Source organism: Diabrotica virgifera, chromosome 5, assembly GCF_917563875.1.
Source record: "Diabrotica virgifera virgifera chromosome 5, PGI_DIABVI_V3a".
Classification (NCBI taxonomy): Eukaryota; Metazoa; Arthropoda; class Insecta; order Coleoptera; family Chrysomelidae; genus Diabrotica; species Diabrotica virgifera.
Window position 1 is genome coordinate 259,652,170 of NC_065447.1, and position 18,977 is coordinate 259,671,146.

The window sequence follows — 18,977 nt, forward strand, 5'->3', positions numbered from 1 at the left end:
AATGTAAACAAAATAATGTAGTTACCTATTAGTAGGCAATGCTTTAATTTACATAATCTGATTACGAACAAACTTTCTACAAATCTTCATCTCATATATCGTCTATATTTTGTTGTATTTTATTTCGACAAAAATCAAACTAATAAATTTATTAAATTCATATAAATTTATGGTGTAAACGTTTAGTTTGTGTATATTCCCACATGACGTATGCGAGAGTTTGGTGCAGTTTGAAATGCCGTCAACTTTCGTACGGCGCGGTAGACGTGAAGTGGGTTCGAGCCCCAAGTAAGTTATTATTTTTTTATTTTATTTTTATAGATTTTATGATTGTAAGTATATTATTATATAATTTTTGAAGATATTCTTCTTTTTGAAAGTGGTAGATAAGAAAGTTAGTTTGATTTTTAAATACAATAAGTACAAATAACCTTTTAAGTATATTTACTTCGTTTAAATTACCTATTATACATATAATATAAGAATATTTTCTTACGTGCGTACAAAGTACACACACATTCTTTTTTATTTTCACGCATAACAGTAATCCTGTAAATGCGTCTTGCACAGTAAATTACAGAGTAAAAATTCTATTATGCAAAATTTTTGTCTTTTTGATTAAAAAAAAACTAAATTCAAAATAAAAAATTTATTTTGTGCTTTTGTAGCTATATATATACATATTTCGATTATTACTTCCTTGGATTTGGACAATAGTTATGTTTTTCGCATAACTCTAGGGGTGTATGTTCTTTAAGCTCTTCGTAGACTTTGTCAAGATTGGGAAGCAGTTCCCTTTCACAGGCCTCTCTCAATTGATCTGCCAAATCATCGCACAATCTTTCTACTTCTCTTCTAACTTCACCCTGTAATGAAACAGACATTAAAAATTAGGCCATGGGTGGTATTGACCATATTAATAATATAATACTCTTATCAAAATATCGTACTGGTGGTAAGTTGTTATAATTTATTTCGAACAAGACAAAAACTTAAAAGACAGAAAAAACTTTAAATCATACTAAAAATAGAAGTAGAATACAAACAAAACTAAAAAACCGCTAAATGCCGTCAAAATGTCTGGCGCACACAATATTCAAGCTAAAAAAGGTCTAACATGAGTATTTCATGATGCAAAAATGTATTTTCCTTTTGATGTAAAAAAAATTGTAGTTTTATTTTGAAATATTTTTCACCCATATTTGCTAAATCTGAAGTAAAACGCGCCACAAAAGAGCCTCAAACTGCAAACTGTGGTAAGATTAGAGGAAGACAGAGTGTTAAAGGCAGTATTTTTTGAGAGACCAGACGGTATAAGTTCAGTAGACCCTGCTAGAAAAAGATGGAAAGATAATGTGGAAGCCGATTTATCTAAAATTGGGATACAACAATGGCTTGGACGGGATGGGACTCGTTAAGCCCACTGCTCTTTAATATAATAATGGACGAAATAATAGAAGCAGTACGTAAAGGTCATGGATACAGAATGGGGAACAAAGAAATCCAACTACAGTGAACTCTCCCTTGAATGGACAGTAGTCGTTCCTCATAAAGTGTCCGTTTAAAGGAGGTGTCTGTTGAAGAGAAAAAAAATATATTAACTTAGATGTTTTAAAAATAAATGCATGTATGTATTATTGTGTTTTCAATTTATCAATCAAAGGCAAAACGAAAATTAAATTAAATTTTTTTTAAATAACGCGGGCACATAATTTTGATACACCCTGTATATTGATCTGTAAATATTTATTAGAATTTAGTTTAGATGTAAGTGGATTTCTTTGTTTTTAATGAGCTTTCCGATGAACCATTAAAGACTTTTGTGAATAATTAAAGTGAAAAGAACGATGTATTTAGGTTTAAAATGGAAAAATATTGTTTATTACGGGAACTATAGAATCCACAGGTAGAGGTAATTATCATTTTCTATAAAAATGGTTTAAAAGAAAGTTTGGAATTTTAATATCTTTGTTTCACCCCGAGTAAATGTTGTAGAGTTTCCCCGAAAGTAATTAAGATGGTCGGAATAATTTTGAAAGAATGACTGTTTATTTATCGAATGGAAAAGAGAAATGCTTCTGATTCTTGGCAATTTGGAAGGGGAAAAGTGGTCTGAATGATTGAGTGAGTTTGAAAAGGAAGGCATTATGTTATTGGCATCGCTGAGGAGCAGTTCGACGTTTTCGTGGATAGATAGTTAGCAAGTACCAGTGGTTGTTTGTTAGTGGAGAATAGTGCTGAAAAGTGGAACGAGAGACAGATCAAATTGAGACGAAATACCTTTTTGATTCTGTATTATTGTGAGATAAAGTCAGTTTTGTAACATGGTCCTTGTACGTTAAGGACGGAAAGTATTGATCGTGTGATTCTTACAATTTTGCTGTTTTAGTCTCTTCTTTCAGAGCCGCAACTCAACTAGAACTCGACTGTGATGCAACAAGTGCCACTGAATCTCGTTTGCCTTTCGCCCACCAACGCAACTGACTTGCAATCAGTTACGTTCAAGATGTCGAGCAATTCAGATGACGATTTCGTAGTAGCTGCCTGGTAAGCAAGCAAAATTAACAGGATACTAAATTTGTGGACTTATCTTTATATAGCAAACAATAAAAATAGACAAGCTTTTATAGCCGCGAAGGAGTTAAAGAAGGACAAGATAACAGACGATGAAATATTTCGGCCATACATAGCCAAGAAGGGACAAACTATAGGAAGCGTGTCAGTGAAGAAGATTATAATAGTACAAGCAGACATATTTTCAATTCCCTCTACTAATTTGAAGCACAAGCCTTGATCGAACATTATAATAGTATGTAGTTAATATTACCACAAAATAATCTCTTCAAAATCCCCAAAATGTACCGGGTGTCCCAATAAGAATGGCTCTCGGCCATATCTCAGGAACCGTTTATAGTACAGCTTTGAGAAAAAAATATTTATAACAAAAGTTGCCTCGGGAAAAGCCTGGAAATTATTTTCATAATTCTAGGTCCACCGCTAGAAGGCGTAATTGAATATCAAAAGTTAAAAAATTAAAATTTTACAAAATTTATGAAGGGCTCTGGAAATCCAATTATCGTATTCTTCATAAAATTCTGCGCACATTTGATTTCACAAGCTTAAGTCTACCTTTGCAAATAAGAGCTGGGGATGAGTGAGAACCTTCTTATGAAAAAATAGCTGCAAGTCCGATTCTGCTAAATCGAATTTTGCATACTTGGTCTTGTTGAAAACAGCTCTTTTTCGTCGATGTACGTGTCTTATTTTAGAAATAGCCTAATAAAAAATAATATTCAAGCTAGGAGGCGTTTTTTAATTATTTTCAGAAATTTAGTATCCTTTGGAAAATATTAGATACAAGTATGCATTTTAAATCCTGTATTACAAAATAAGACAAAATTAGCAACATAATACCGAAAACCGCATGTATATACCTATTTTCTATCTTGAGATATCTTAAAAATGTGTAAATTTTAAACATAACTGTTACTGTCACCGGTAAACGAGGTTAAGGAAAATTAGTGTGCTATGCAAAAAACAAATAAACATTTTGTAGATGCAAACGCATATAATTAATTAAAACAACAATAAGACAAACAACACTATAAAATATAACAAAGAAATAATAGCAACTACTTACTTAGTGACGACCTAAATGTTCAAATTGTTGCCCATCATTTTCGATGCAAACGTTTACTCTTTCAAGAGTAGATTGAACAGCAGTCTCAATTTCTGCTTTCGCAATGCTTTGAATGGCATTTCGTATTCTCTAGATTGTAGATCATATTTTCTCGAGTAGTGGGCCTAGCCGCAAAAAGAAGGTCTTTAATCGGTCCCCATAAATAAAAGTCTAAAACAGTTAAATCTGTTGCTATTCAATCTACTCTTAAAAGAGTAAATGCTTGCATCGAAAATGATGGCAACAGTTTGAACATTTAGGCAGTCACTAAGACTAAGTAAGTAGTGGCTTTTATTTTATAAAAGTATAATTTTGTTATATTTTATAGTGTTGTATTTTTTTTATATTTTTTATAGTGTTTTTTGTCTTATTGTTGTTCACGCTACTTTTCCTTAACCTCGTTTACCGGTGACAGTAACAGTTATGTTTAAAATTTACACATTTCGTAAGATATCTCTGGATAGAAAAAAGGTATCTACATGCGGTTTTCGGTATTATGTTGCTAATTTTGTCCAATTTTGTAACAGAGGATTTAAAATGCATATTTGTATTTAATATTTTCCAAAGAAAACTAGATTTCTAAAAATGATTAAATATCGCCTAATAGCTTGCATATTATTTATTAGGCTATTTCTAAAATAAGACACTTAACATTGACGAAAAAAGCTGTTTTCAACAAGACCAAGTATGCAAAATTCGATTTAGCAGAATCGGACTTACAGCTATTTTTTCATAAGAAGGTTCCCACTCATCCCCACCTCTTATTTGCAAAGGTAGACTTAAACTTGTGAAATCAACTATACGTAGAATTTTATGAAGAACACGATGATTGATTTCCAGTGCCCTTTCATTTGATAAATTTTGTAAAATTTTGATTTTTTAATTTTTTATATTCAATTACGCCCTCTAGCGGTACAGCTACAATTACTAAAATAATTTCCAGGCTTTTCCCAAGGCAACTTTTGTTATAAATATTTTTTCTCAACGCTGTACTACAAACGGTTCCTGAGATATGGCCGAGAACCATTCTTATTGGGACACCCGGCACATGCAACAGTACTGCGACTGGCATGCCAGTTGAATCGAGATCAGCTGCGAGTCAATTCGTTTTAGGTCGCGTTGCAATTGGTTTGATGAGCGGAGTTTCACTAAAAGCACATGTCCGACTCCTAGTTGACTATGTAGCAACTGTAACGTGACTATTTTTGCTGTAGAGTTGCAGTTATGTTACGGAGCGCCGGTGGACAAGGGGTCTTAGCGTATAAAGCAACTCATTTAGACAAGACCTTAATGATAAAAATGTTCTACATAATATAATTATAATACGTATAAAACTTACTACTGGAACACGCTCCACAATATAGTCCTTAATTATAGATGCCAATGATATGCAAGTGTCGCACCTAAGCCTGAAAAAAAATATTTTTATTATTTATTTATTATACTTCTTTTATAAAACATATAACTATTATTTAAATTAGTTGCCTTATTTGATGCCAAAAATTTGATTGTTTTCAAAATAGCTGTCATTACTAATTTATCCATTCCATCATTGTTATTAATTTTTATAATACATGAAATATTTATAAAATATTTTAGAAAAGCGCAAAAAGGCCTAATTTTTTAAACGTCTGTAAAAGTTTAAAACAATATTTTCCTTGCCATTTATTTGTGGCAAATTAAAGTTAAATTGTGTATAACAAATTAATTCGTCTTTCAATTTATTGCGCATCATATTTATTGGCTAACTTGTATTCGTTATTACTTACTCATCAGGAATAGGCTCAGGAGTAGGTTCAGGCTCAGGACCGGGTCCATGTGTAGGCTTAGGCTCAGGACCTTGAGCGTAAACGGTAAGAGCTGAAATAAATAATTGTTTTTACAGTTAAAAACAAAACATTTAATAATTCTAAACTATTAAAACGTAAAGCGTTTTAGCAACTGCTTAATATCCAGATATTGGGTTTTATGACCATAAGTTTAAACTCCATAATATACCAAATATAAAATGTAACAATTTATTATAAAAATACGTACACCACAAATAATAGTAACGGATAATATTTAAAGTTACAACACATTTCTAACAACAATAAAAAATATCATTACTAACCAACGCAGCACAAGAGTGCCAAAATCAATACAGTTTTCATAATATTTGATAATTATATTTCAGAATAATAATATACACTGCAAGTTCTGCTTTATATATAAAAAGTCAAATATTTCCAAATCGAGCCACTTGATTTATAATCTTGATGTCAATTGATATTACCCACATATTTTCTACTTTGATTCAGATCAGGGATACCATTTATTGACTATATATGAATAAATTCTAGAAACTTTAAAAAGGGAGTAAACCCTGTAGTTGGCTGTATACCTTCAATATAAAAACGTGGAATGAAGTAAACACTTCTGTTGTATGTAGGCATATATGAATTTATTAAAAAATCCTTAAAATTTATCCACGAAGGAGTGGAAGTACAAAACGTTTTCGGTCAGACTGACCATCATCAGTGTAAACGTCCAGTGTACAAGTAATTGAAACTAGCCACTGGCAAGAGGTATAAAAAGCTGTATACAGTTACGGAGATGTTGAAGAGGAAGTACGAAAACAAAGCTTAAAAGCAAGTAAAGCGGCGGGATCTTTAATAGTCTGGGCTGATTATCGGAGAATAGGCCATTTTTAGGAAAAGTTATTTACCAGCAATTTTATTGCTGGAATCGAATTATAATATCCTGTATATTAATAATATAGGTATGCAAAGTCCTCAGATAGTGTGCTACTTTTTTTATAAACAAAATGGCGCCCGAAATTCGTGTTTTTTTCAATTATTGCTCTATAACTCCGAAGATTTTAACTTTAAAACAAAAACACCCAAATAAAAATTCACCGTGATTAAATTCTGCATAGAAGCGTGTTTTTTCCCGATCTGCTCCGACGAAAATTTTCCTCGGAAAATGCGGGTTTTCCCAACAAAATCTTTAATTTTCAAATAAAGTTTTAGATAAGTAATTATCTATCAATAATTAAATAATTTGGTGACTTAAAACCCTTCTTGGTTTAGATTATAGTTCCAGAGGCTGGTGAAAATTAAACGAATATTTTAGCAACAATTCAATTGTTAATTTATAAGTTACGGTCGCAATAATAACCAAAATAATTATGATACACTGATCAAACTTTGAAACCGTATAAAGATGAGATGCCTATTTAACATTTTGTCAACAAAATATAATTTTTTTATTTTTTTGCATAATCTTTAAATGTTTAAAAAAAATAGTTATAAACAAATTAACGTTTCTCAGAAAGTTTTTATTATATTATAATCTTAAAAAATATCTAAAATGCGCATTTCAAATATCTTGAAAATGAATGCTTTAAAACTTTTTTGCAACCATTTGCAAAAAAGTTATGAAACAGCAAAGTAAACATACGATTATTACGGTGTTTATAATTTTTTTTAATTCTTTCAAAGCGTAGAAGTGAGTTTAAAGTACAAGCTAATTATTTACAAAAAAGTATCGATTATCAGATTAATGGTTATATTTTAATTAAAGATTATAAATATATTTTTTTGTAATTTACACGCGCGAAAGTAGAATAATACAGTACTGTAGCTAAAATTTTCACTCGGAGCGACGGTCGACCGCGCGACGTACACTTTTAATAAATAATGTATGCGGCGTGTCAGTCGCTTCGAGTGAACATTATAGCTCCGACTCTGTATCAGGCCTACTTTTGCGCTAAAAATTACAAAAAAAAGTATTTTTAATCTTTGATTAAAATATAACCATTGCACTAATTTTTGACATTTTTTGTGAGTAATTAGATTGTACCATAGACTCACTTTTAAGCTTTGAAACAATTAAAACAAATTATAAACAACGGAGAATTCGTATATTTATTTTGCTGTTTCATAACTTTTTTGCAAATGGTTGGAAATTTTTTTTAAAGCATTCATTTTCAAGACCTATGAAATGCGCATTTTAAGTATTTTTTAAAATTAGAATATAATAAACAATTTCTGAGAAATGTTAATATGTTTATAACAATTTTTTTAAACATTTAAAGATTATGCAAAAAAATGAAAAAATTATATTTTGTCGACAAAATATTAAATAGGCATCACACCTTTATAATCTTTCTAAGTTTGATCAATGTCTCATGATTATTTTGGTTGTTATTGCGACTGTAAATTGTTAATTAACAATTGAATTGTTGCTAAAATATTCGTTTCATTTTCACCGGCTTCTGAATTTATAATCTATACCAAGAAAGTTTTATTTCACCAAGCTATATAATTATTGATAAATAATTACTGGCCCAAAAAATTTATTTAAAAATTCGAGATTTTGTTGGGAAAACCCGCATTTTCCGAGGAAAATTTTCGTCGGAGCAAATCGGGAAGAACATGCCTCTATGTAGAATTAAATTGGGGTGAATTTTTATTTGGGTGTTTTTGGTGTAAATTTAAAATCTTCGGAGTTATAGAGCAATAATTGAAAAAATACTATTTGTCGGCGCCATTTTGTTTATAAAAAAAGTAGCACACTATCTGCGGACTTTGCATACCTATATTAATAATATATAGGATCTTATAATTCGATTCCAGCAATAAAATTGCTGGTAAATAACCTTTCTTTGTACTTTACTAATTAGACCAGCGTATTATAACTATTTTTTTTTGCAGAATTTAAAAATTATGCAAAAAAAAGAAAAATTTATATTTTGTCGATAAAATCTTAAATAAGCATCTCATCTTTATAATCTTTATAAGTTTGATCAATGTATCATGATTATTTTGGTTATTATTGCGATCGTAAATTGTTAATTAACAATTGAATTGTTGCTAAAATATTCGTTTAATTTTCATAGGTTTCTGGAATTTCAATCTACGCCAAGAAATCTTTGATGTCACTAAGTTATTTAATTATTGATTAATAATTACTTACCTAAAACTTTATTTGAAAATTAGAGTTTTTGTTAGGAAAACACGCATTTTCCGAGGAAAATTTTCGTCGGAGCAAATCGTGAAAAACATATCTCTATGCAGAATTTATTTGCGGTGAATTTTTATTTGGGTGTTTTTGTTGTAAAGTTAAAATCTTTGGAGTTATAGAGCAATAATTGAAAAAAATACGATTTTTCGGCGCCATTTTGTTTATAAAAAAAGTAGCACACTATCTGCGGACTTTGCATACCTATATTATTAATATATAGGATCTTATAATTCGATTCCAGCAATAAAATTGCTGGTAAATAACTTTTCCATGAATTTTGCTAATTAGCCCAGAGTATAATGACACAATCTGAAAGAACAAACACCCTAACACAAGGCACAAAAGCAAGAATCTATAAAGCAGCAATTAGACCTATATTGACATACACGGCGGAGACAAGACCTGACACATCTAAAACAAGACGACTACTAGAAACCACAGAGATGAAAATACTACGACGAAAATCAGGGAAAAGTCTGTTGTAGAGAGAGAAACGAAAACATAAGAAGATCATGCAATGTAGAAGATATAAATGAATAGGTGACAAAACGTAAACAGGAGTGGAACGAACACAGTAGTAGAATGGCAGAGGAAATGATTGTACGAATAGCACGAGATAAGTCACCAAATGGACGAAGAAGTATTGGCAGGCCAAGAAAAAGATGGTGCGATAACTTAAAAAATTTAGGAGGCTAATATGGAAAAATAAACAGGCTTTAAAGCCTACATACAATAAGGAAGAAGAAGAAGAAAAAGAAGTTTTAAATTGTTTACATTATGTTGTTAACAAAGATGTGATGTTTAAAATATTCCAGAGTGCATTCTTTTCTCAAAACTGAACGAATAGCTAAACCGATAAAAATTCGACCATTTGAAAAAAAAAATAGCCACGTGAATGAAAATATTTTCTTCTTATCTTCTTACGGTTTTGACTTTGATTAACTTATGTGATAACATTAAATGCCTGATTATAAGAGTACGAAAGTATTTAAGGTATGTCAAGAATTTTCATTCACTTTAATTTTATCAGATTCTAAACTATTCTAGAATCTGATAACTAGAAAATTTAGAATAATAGTGGGTAATATTAACAATTTAAAAAAATCTTATAGTTCAAGTGGACATATTTTGAAGTTTTTGACTTTTTGTATATAAAGCGAACTCTGCAGTGCATATTTAACATTGTGAAATACAATTCCCTAAAATGAAAACTGTTCTCGTTTTGGCAATTTTGAGTTGCGTTGGTAAGTGAATGTATTGACTTTGAAAATCTATTGTACCTTTAAATATTGTCCATTAGTATTATTTGTGACATGTGTGTTTTTAAAATAAATTGTAGAATATGTTGTATACTCTGGTTAATATTTATCATCATTCTCTTTGCCTTATCCCTATGCGAGGTCAGCTTCCCTAATTTCATTTCTTCACACCACTCTATCTTGGGTCATATCAATGTCAATCCCCATTTACCAACATGTCCTGCCTTATCGTCTCCCCCCAGGTCTTCTTTGGTCTTCCTCTCCTACTCCTTTCAGGAATCTGCACTTCAGCTATTCTTTGTATTGGGTGACTAACGTCTCGACGTTGAACATGACCAAACCATCTTAACCTATGCTCTCTCATTTTGGCATCAATTGGTGCCACACCTAAACTTCCCCTAATATACTTTTTTTTTTAATTTTATCTTCTTTGTCACTCCACTCATCAATCTTGGCATTCTCATTTCCGCCACATGCATTCGTTGTTCCTCTTTCTTCTTCACTGCCCAACATCCAGTTCCGTACATCATAGCCTGTCTTATGGCTGTTTTATAGAATTTTCCCTTTAGCTTCATTGGAATTTTTCTGTCACACAACACTCCACTTACTTCTTTCCACTTCATCCATCCAGCCCTAATTCTACTGCATGCATCTCAATCTATTTCTCCATTACTCTGTAATATCGATCCCAGGTACTTAAAACTATTGCTTTTTACAGTCAGTTCACCATCCAAAGATACCATTTTATTTGTAGTACATCCATCTTTAAATGAACATTCCAAATACCCTGTTTTTGTCCTACTAAGTTTTAAACCTTTTTCCTCCAGAGCTTGCCTCCACTTTTCCAGTTTTTGCTCTAAGTCTCTTTCACTATTTCCTACTAACACAACACCATCAGCATACATTAAGCACCATGGAATGTTACCCTGTAGTTTCGCTGTTATCTGGTCCAAAACTAATGAGAATAAATACGGACTAAGCACAGAGCCTTGGTGCAATTCTAATTTCACATTAAATTTATCAGTCTCTCCCACACCTGTTCTAACACTAGTCGTTACTCCCTCGTACATATCCCTTACAATCTTTACATATTCACCAGGGACTCCTTTCTTATTGAGTGCCCACCACATAATCTATCGAGGAACTCTATCGTATGCTTTCTCAAGAGCAACGAATACCATATGAGCGTTTGTTTCTTTACTCCTGCATTTTTCCATCAACTGCCTTATAATGAAAATTGCATCTGTTTTCGATCTGCCCTGCATAAAACCAAATTGATTCTGGAATATTTCGATCTCTTCACTTATCCGTCTATCAATTACTCTTTCCCATATTTTCATGGTGTGGCTAAGCAGTCTTATAGCCGTCTAGTTTGTATATTGTTGTATATCTTCCTTGTTTTTGTAAACAGGTACCAGTATACTGCTTCTCCATTCGTCTGGCATTTGTCCAACTTCCATAATTCTACTAAATAGACCTGCTAGCCACCTTATTCCTGTCTCTCCCAATGCTCTCCATACTTCTCCAGGAATATCATCTGGTCCTACCGCTTTTCCTTTCTTTATTTTTAAATCATTTGAGCCACTTTCTCGTTTGTTATTTTGGTGACCATTGCTGCTACACTCTCCGTTGACTCTACAGGCTGTCTGTCAAATTCTTCATTTAATAAGCTGTCAAAGTAATTTCTCCATCTCTTTTTGACATCCTTTTCGTGAACTAGTATTTTATTATTTTCATCTCGGATATATCTAATCTGATTAAAATCTTTTGCTTTCTTTGCTCTCTGTTTGGTTTTTTTATATATTTTCGTTTCACCTTCCCTGGTAACCTAGGTTAATATTATAGCTAAAAATGCAACATTTGGATATAAGATATTTGCTACAATGCTTCCGTAAGATTCGTCTTAAAAATGGTTTAGCAAAAGAAAAAAGTGGCAAATATAGCGAAGGCTAAGTTTTGTTTTATAAAAAATTAAATTAGTTTTGTTATAGTTCTTAAAGTATAGATTTACTACACTTTCAAAAGTTAATCGACAAGGGATATAGTCTGTATAATCAACTGCCTTTGTATAAGTAGGAGAGTTTAAACTAATGATCAACAAACACATATTAACCAGAAGGTATTGATTGACTATCATTAATATTGATAGTCAATATTATCGACTTAGGACGAAAGAAAGAACTTGCTAAACATAAAATATCAGGAATTTTTGGAAACTTAAAAATGTAAAGATTGATTGTAATCGAGGGTAAAATTGAAGGCAAGATAGGAATAAGCAGAAAATATCCTGGCTCCGAAATATAAGGCAATTAACAGGGATTAACGACATACAATGTCTGATACATATTGCAAGAAACAGAGAGTTAATGGAAAATGTGATCGCTAACATCAGTTAATAGATTTGCATCTGAAGAAGAAGAAAGATTTAAAGTTTATGTTAATTAACTGTTGCTTATATTTGTTTATGTGTCTGAATCTTAGCTTTTTTTAAAACTATATTCAGTTTGTAATGTACACATTTTTAAATTGTTTAGAAAATTATTGGAATTAGTTCTAATCTGTAAATACCCAAAAACCTATGTTTTAGTTCATCAGTTTATTAATACTATTACATGTTTTAAACTGCTCGTCAAAAGTTAGGGATATAGAAAATTATGCTGATTTTCATAGTTGATTTTTTCGCTAACAGACGGATTCCGCTATTTTTCTATTTTAGCCCTTTCTTTAGTATTTACATAGTTGTGCAAAGGTTTACTCAAACTTATTTTTTGTACTTATACCGAGTGGAAGAAAAAAATATGTTTTTATTGTGTTAAGTTTCAGACACCCTGTAGGGAGAACGAGGTACAAATGTGAGTATACATCAGAATAATATTGCAGTCTTATGTTTTGTGAAAACGCTGTTGTTTATATGTCCCTAATATCTTTAAAAACAAAAAAATAGACGGTTTTGTAATTTAACAGGTGTTTTAACCGAAACAAAAGTTTGAGACACCTTGTAGGGAGAAAAAGGCACAAAGGTGAATATACCCCGATATTATGTTGTAGTGTCATATTTTTGAATACTTTATTTTTTTTAATTTTTCTGATATCTTTAGTAACAAAGAAACTAGACGGTATTACTCTTTAATATGTTTTTCTATGTTTCTCATGTGTGATGTGACGCATGTCGTCAGTTAAAACACATATTAAAGAGTAATATCGTCTAGTTTCTTTGTTATTAAAGACATCAGAGAAATTAGAAAAATAAAATATTCACAAAATATGAGACTACAACAAAATATCGAAGTATACTCACCTTTGTGCCTTTTTCTCCCTACAATGTGTCTTAAACTCTTGTTTCGGTTAAAACACATGTTAAGTTACAAAACCGTCTATTTTTTTTATTTCTAAAGATATCAGGGACATTCAAAAAACAAAATGTTCGCAAAACATAAGACTACAATACGGTTTCGATATATACTTCATTTGTACCTCGTCCTCCATACAGGGCGTCTCAAACATAACATAAGAAAAACATTTCTTTTCCTCCAATCTGTTCACAAAAAAATCTACTATAAAAATTCAGCAGATTTTCTATATCCCTACCTTTTGACGAGCAGTTTATTTTACACTAAAAACACAATTATTTATTTGCAGCTCTTACCATTTACGCTCAAGGTCCTGAGCCTGAGCCTACCCGTGGGCCCGGTCCTGAGCCTGAACCTACTCCTGAGCCTATTCCTGATGAGTAAGTATCATCAAATTAATTTTTTTTGGATTTGCAATTAGTTAATAATGTTTTAATATTATTTCACATTTGTCTCTACAAATTTATTTTAAAGGGCTTCCTTTTTATTATAAAATGTTGTCATAATTTATGATTAGTATTCTGTTAATCTATAAACTTTAAAATAAATACAGGATCTCCAGATCTTCAAAGATATATTATAATTACTTTGAAGATGATCCTACTTTTAGAGCTAGTGAGCTGTACATGAAGCAGAATAAACTAAAAAACAATTTATTTTCCTTTGATAGAGAATCATGCTAGGTAAACATTTTGATTAAAAGTACGGATAAGGCAACTAGTTTAAATGATATTTAGAGGATTTGTAAAACAACATTAATGTCCGACTGGTCTATTATTTGACAAATAATGACATTATTTCGAAGTCTACTAAATACGATATAAAGCCCAAGGGCGTGTTATTGAAAAATAACGCCCTAGGGCCTATTAAATTTAAATAACGAGTTAAATACTGTCAAGTTGACAAATAAAACTCTAAGTAAAGCTATGGTTAGGTATCACAATTACGTTACGACTATTTCTGGTAAATGTACTTATTTTAAAATTAATTAATCCAAAATTCATTCAAATTTTTTGCATATAAAGAATAATTTAGTCGGACATTAAACGTTAAAGGCACCACGGGTATTATAATAATAACTCTTTTGGTCAACGTAGATACCTCGGGCTGAAGGCCCTCCGTCTATACATCATTGACCTCAAGCGTTATTATCATTGTACTAATACCCTTGGTACCTTAATAACTATAGTATAACTGCAATATAGTCAGTCTAATAAATAATAAATTGAGGCGCTCAGAGCAAGAGTGGTCAAAGTCACAAGAGCATTTTTAGATTAATATATCAATAAAAGTAGCACCATTAAATCTTCGGATTAACAAGGGTCTACACAACCTACCTCTATATTTGGCCAAATGGCGCTACATAATTTGTAGCGCCATCCCATAAGCATCTTGGAAATACGAATTCAAATATTGCATTTATCTCAAAACTTCGTTGTTGGGTTTAGGCCACTGTTGCTTTGAGGGCCTTAATTTATTTATTCTGGTTAAAAACAAAATATTTCTTCAGACTTAGGTGCGACACTTGCGTAACTTTGGCAGATATAATTAAGGGCTACGCTGATGAGCATATTCCACTGGTAAGTTTTATACGTATAACAATTCTATTTAGGATGATTTTATCGTTAAGGCCTGGTCCAAAGCCTGGTTACAGCATAATATACTATTTTTCTCTGTTCGTACAAAATTTGCTACTTTTCGAGTATCGTTTTTTGATACTAATATTTAGTCTACTTCTAATTTTAATATAATTTTAAAAGAGTTTTTCTCTCTTCTAAATTATAGGATGCTTCAAAATAAATTTAAACAAAACTTCCTCAACTATGCTATTATGATCAGAAATTCTTCATTACTACAGTCTGTTTTACCTATAGTTCAAACTAAAATGTTTGCAAAAATGTATGAACATTTTCAATTTCTTTGCAATCAGAAAACGCAGCAGCATTATACTCCAGTTAACTCCGAGAGTGCAGGAAGAGTCTATACCGGTTTCGGGGATTTTTTTCCCTCGTCAGTAGTCCCATACCCTCTTCTCTCCAATTTAAGCAGGTACTTCGCTTTGGGCCCTTCCGAATTGCAAAGAAAGAAATGCCGCGGATATCCTAGAGACATCTACCGAGAAACAAAATAAGTTATCAATTAAGTAGCACAGAAAACGACAATAAATATCGTTCCCATACCATCAGATTGACAACAGGCCGAACTTTCTCTGGTTACTACTTTTTTTTATTAAATATTTGTTTTCTTACAGGATGAAGTTAGACATGAAGCAGAGAAATTGTGCCGTGATTTGCCCGAACAATTGAGAGAAGCTTGCGAAAGAGAATTGCTACCAAATCTTGACAAAGTCTACGAAGAGCTAAAACAACATACACCTCTAGAGTTTTGCACAAAACATGAACAATGTAAAAAAGAATAATATAATAAAATTGTGATATGTACATCTAGTTAAGAAAATGCAAAATAAATTTTTAAATTATTGATTGAGGTGTTTTTATAATCAAGCAGAAATTTTTTTCGATATATCTTTTTCTATTTTGTACAAAATATTCAACATAAGATTTAATAAAATTATGACAATGTTGAAAAATACTATGTAATACGCATTCTCGCATATTTACAAATCTGGACCTAGGGGGTAACCAACATTATGTCGACGTGGTGTTGTTTTGAATTAGTTCCATTAATCCACTTATTTTATTAGTTATATTTTAAAAATTGGTTATTATTATTATCTTTAAAATGTGGTCATATTGTCTTTCAACAGAATATTTCAGATTTTTATTAACATCCTAAGTGCAAACACACGCTAAATATAGTTGCTAGAATAGTGTAGTTTACACACACCCAAACTTTATGGAATCATCTGATATTTCTTATTATTTCATCGAATTTAAAAAAACGAACGCACGAATTCAAACAATATTACAACTTGTATAAATAATTTACTAACAATTTTGCCCACAACTCGCCTGGCATGTCATACATGAAAATCGTAAAAGACGGATTTAGTCGTTGGCATCTCTAGAATGACGTAAAAATATTCTGATTCGGATTTTTTTGCACAATCTTACTCAAAAAGGACCCCTTTTAACAAATTTGCATGTTGCCAGGACCAAAAGGTGGTCAAAAATTTTTTAAACGTTTTTTTTTTTCCTAAAATTATTTTTTTTGCATGGAAAAAAGTGGTTTAGGTTTTTTGTATCATTCCAAACAGAAAAGGTCTTTTGTGACTTTTCTCTAAAAATGATAGTTTTTGACATATAAGCGATTAAAAATTAAAAAATTGCGAAATCGGCCATTTTTAACCCTCAAAAACTATGTGAAAAACTGAAAATTTGAATGTGGCCAAGGTAGATAGATACTCTTTAAACATCGATTGATGAAATCCCGAAGAGTTTTTTTGCAATACAATATTCAAAACTCCTTTGTTTTTTAATTGCTAATCAAGCGTGCGCGACACTATTTTCCACCGACAGTATGGTGCAAATGAAAGGAATAAATTCGTGATTTCGTAAACCGGCGACTTTAAGGAAAAATTCCGAAACAGGTCGATTTTAATTTTTAAGTTATGATATTGTGGCATATATAGTATACTAGTGACGTCATCCATCTGAAAGTGGGGACGTAATCAATGATTATTTTAAATAAGAATAGGGGTCGCGCGCTAGGTCATTTGGAAGTTTCTTCAATTCTCTATTGAGTAATATAAACATTTACATAATTATTTATACGGGATGTCCAGAAAATTTTTATTAAATTAAATTATTTGACAAAAAAAGAAGTAGAAGGACACCCTGTATAAATAATTATGTAAATGTTTACATTACTGAATAGAGAATTGAAAATCCTTTCAAATGAGCTACCACAAGAGCCCTATTCTCATTTAAAAATATCATCAATTACGTCATCACGCCCAGAAGGATGACGTCACTAGTATACCATATATGCCACAATGTCATAACTTAAAAATAAAAATCGACCTGTTTCGAGATTCGCCGGTTTACGAAATAACGAATTTATTCCTTTTATTTGCACCATACTGTCGGTGGAAAATAGTGTCGCGCACGCTTGATTAGCAATTAAAAAACAAAGGAGTTTTGAATATTGTATTGCAAAAAATTCTTCGAGATTTCATCAATCGATATTTAAAGAATATCCACCTACCTTGGTTACATTCAAATTTTCAGTTTTTCACATAGTTTTTGAGGGTTAAAAATGGCCGATTTCGAAATTTTTCAATTTTTACTCGCTTATATGTCAAAAATTATCATTTTTAAAAAAAAGTCACTAAAGACCTTTTCTGTTTGAAATGATCCAACAAACCTAAAAAAAACTTTTTCCATGCAAAAAAAATAATTTTAGGAAAAAAACCAAAAAAAACGGTTAAAACAATTTTGACCACTTTTTGGTCCTGTCAACATGCAAATTTGTTAAAAGGAGTCCTTTTTGGGTAAGATTGTGCGAAAAATCCGAATTAGAATATTTTTCCTAGCGGATGCGCAGTGGTTTTCTGGACTATTAACCATTCAATAAATGACAATTTTAACGGGATATTTGAATTGCTCGGTAAATTTCGGTGGAGAATCGCCCATATCAGTTTTTCGGCAAATCCTGGTAAATGTTTTGAATGTATTTATGTTTGACCGTGCACATGCTAAAATTCATTTCATTTCAATTAAAGAGAAATGTTTATATGGAGTTCTGTTGGTATTATAAATATTGTGTTAATATTTTTAACATGAGTACAAGAAAATATTTAACTCAGACGGAGTTAGAGGCCATATAGTCTAAGATATGAATATAGGTCGATCTGTACCCGTTTGCTTGCCGGATATAACATTTTTGAAGATATTCTTCTTTAGCGGCGAATCGATTGAGGGTAAAATTTGATTGATCCCCGCGCATGCGCACACCGATAGTATGGTATTAGTGGTTATACGGGCTCTGATTGGGTGTTGAAATTTTAAAATGATATGTCAAATTGTTCAATATGGAGATTATCGGTAAACAAAAATATTGTATAATATTAGTTTTTATTGATGTGTGGACAGAAATAAAATCAAATTTATAATTATAGTGACTTTTTAAATAGTTTTGAAAAGCGGCAGGTACGTAATTCTAAATGTTTCAGTTGGAAATACCTAATAGTTTCAATACGTATCTATTTGGAAAATGTAAACAAAATAATGTAGTTACCTATTAGTAGGCAATGCTTTAGTTTACATAATCTGATTACGAACAAACTTTCTACAAATCTTCATCTCATATATTGTTTTCTTACACTATATTTTGTTGTATTTTATTTCGACAAAAATGAAACTAATAATTTTATTAAATTCTTATAAATTTATGGTGTTAACGTTTAGTTTGTGTATATTCCCACATGACGTACACGCGAATGTGGTCTAGTTTGAAATGCCGTCAGCTTTCGTACGGCGCGGTAGACGTGAAGTGGGTTCGAGCCCCAAGCAAGTTATTATTTTCTTATTTTTTTTATAGATTTTATGATTGTAAGTACATATATTATTATATAATTTTTAAAGATATTCTTCTTTTTTGAAAGTGGTAGATAAGAAAGTTAGTTTGATTTTTAAATAAAATAAGTACAAATATCCTTTTAAGTATATTTACTTCGTTTAAATTACCTATTATATAACAGAAGAATATCTTTTTACGTGC

At 31.2% G+C, this 18,977-nt stretch overlaps 2 protein-coding genes across 2 annotated transcripts; one reads left to right on the forward strand and one right to left on the reverse strand.

Annotated features, from left to right (window-relative positions):
• Positions 1-634: 634 nt before the first annotated feature.
• On the reverse strand, positions 635-5,876 carry LOC114329024 (uncharacterized). Its single transcript, XM_028278038.2, has 4 exons — positions 5,793-5,876; positions 5,449-5,539; positions 5,019-5,088; positions 635-866 (listed from the first exon to the last, which is right to left on the reverse strand). Exons 1-4 carry the CDS (start codon positions 5,830-5,832, stop codon positions 693-695), a joined length of 375 nt encoding a protein of 124 aa, XP_028133839.2. The 5' UTR covers positions 5,833-5,876; the 3' UTR covers positions 635-692.
• Positions 5,877-9,767: 3,891 nt separating this feature from the next.
• Positions 9,768-15,778, forward strand: LOC114329036 (uncharacterized). The gene is made up of 4 exons (XM_028278046.2): positions 9,768-9,930; positions 13,585-13,675; positions 14,806-14,875; positions 15,547-15,778. Exons 1-4 carry the CDS (start codon positions 9,891-9,893, stop codon positions 15,712-15,714), a joined length of 369 nt encoding a protein of 122 aa, XP_028133847.1. The 5' UTR covers positions 9,768-9,890; the 3' UTR covers positions 15,715-15,778.
• Positions 15,779-18,977: the final 3,199 nt, after the last annotated feature.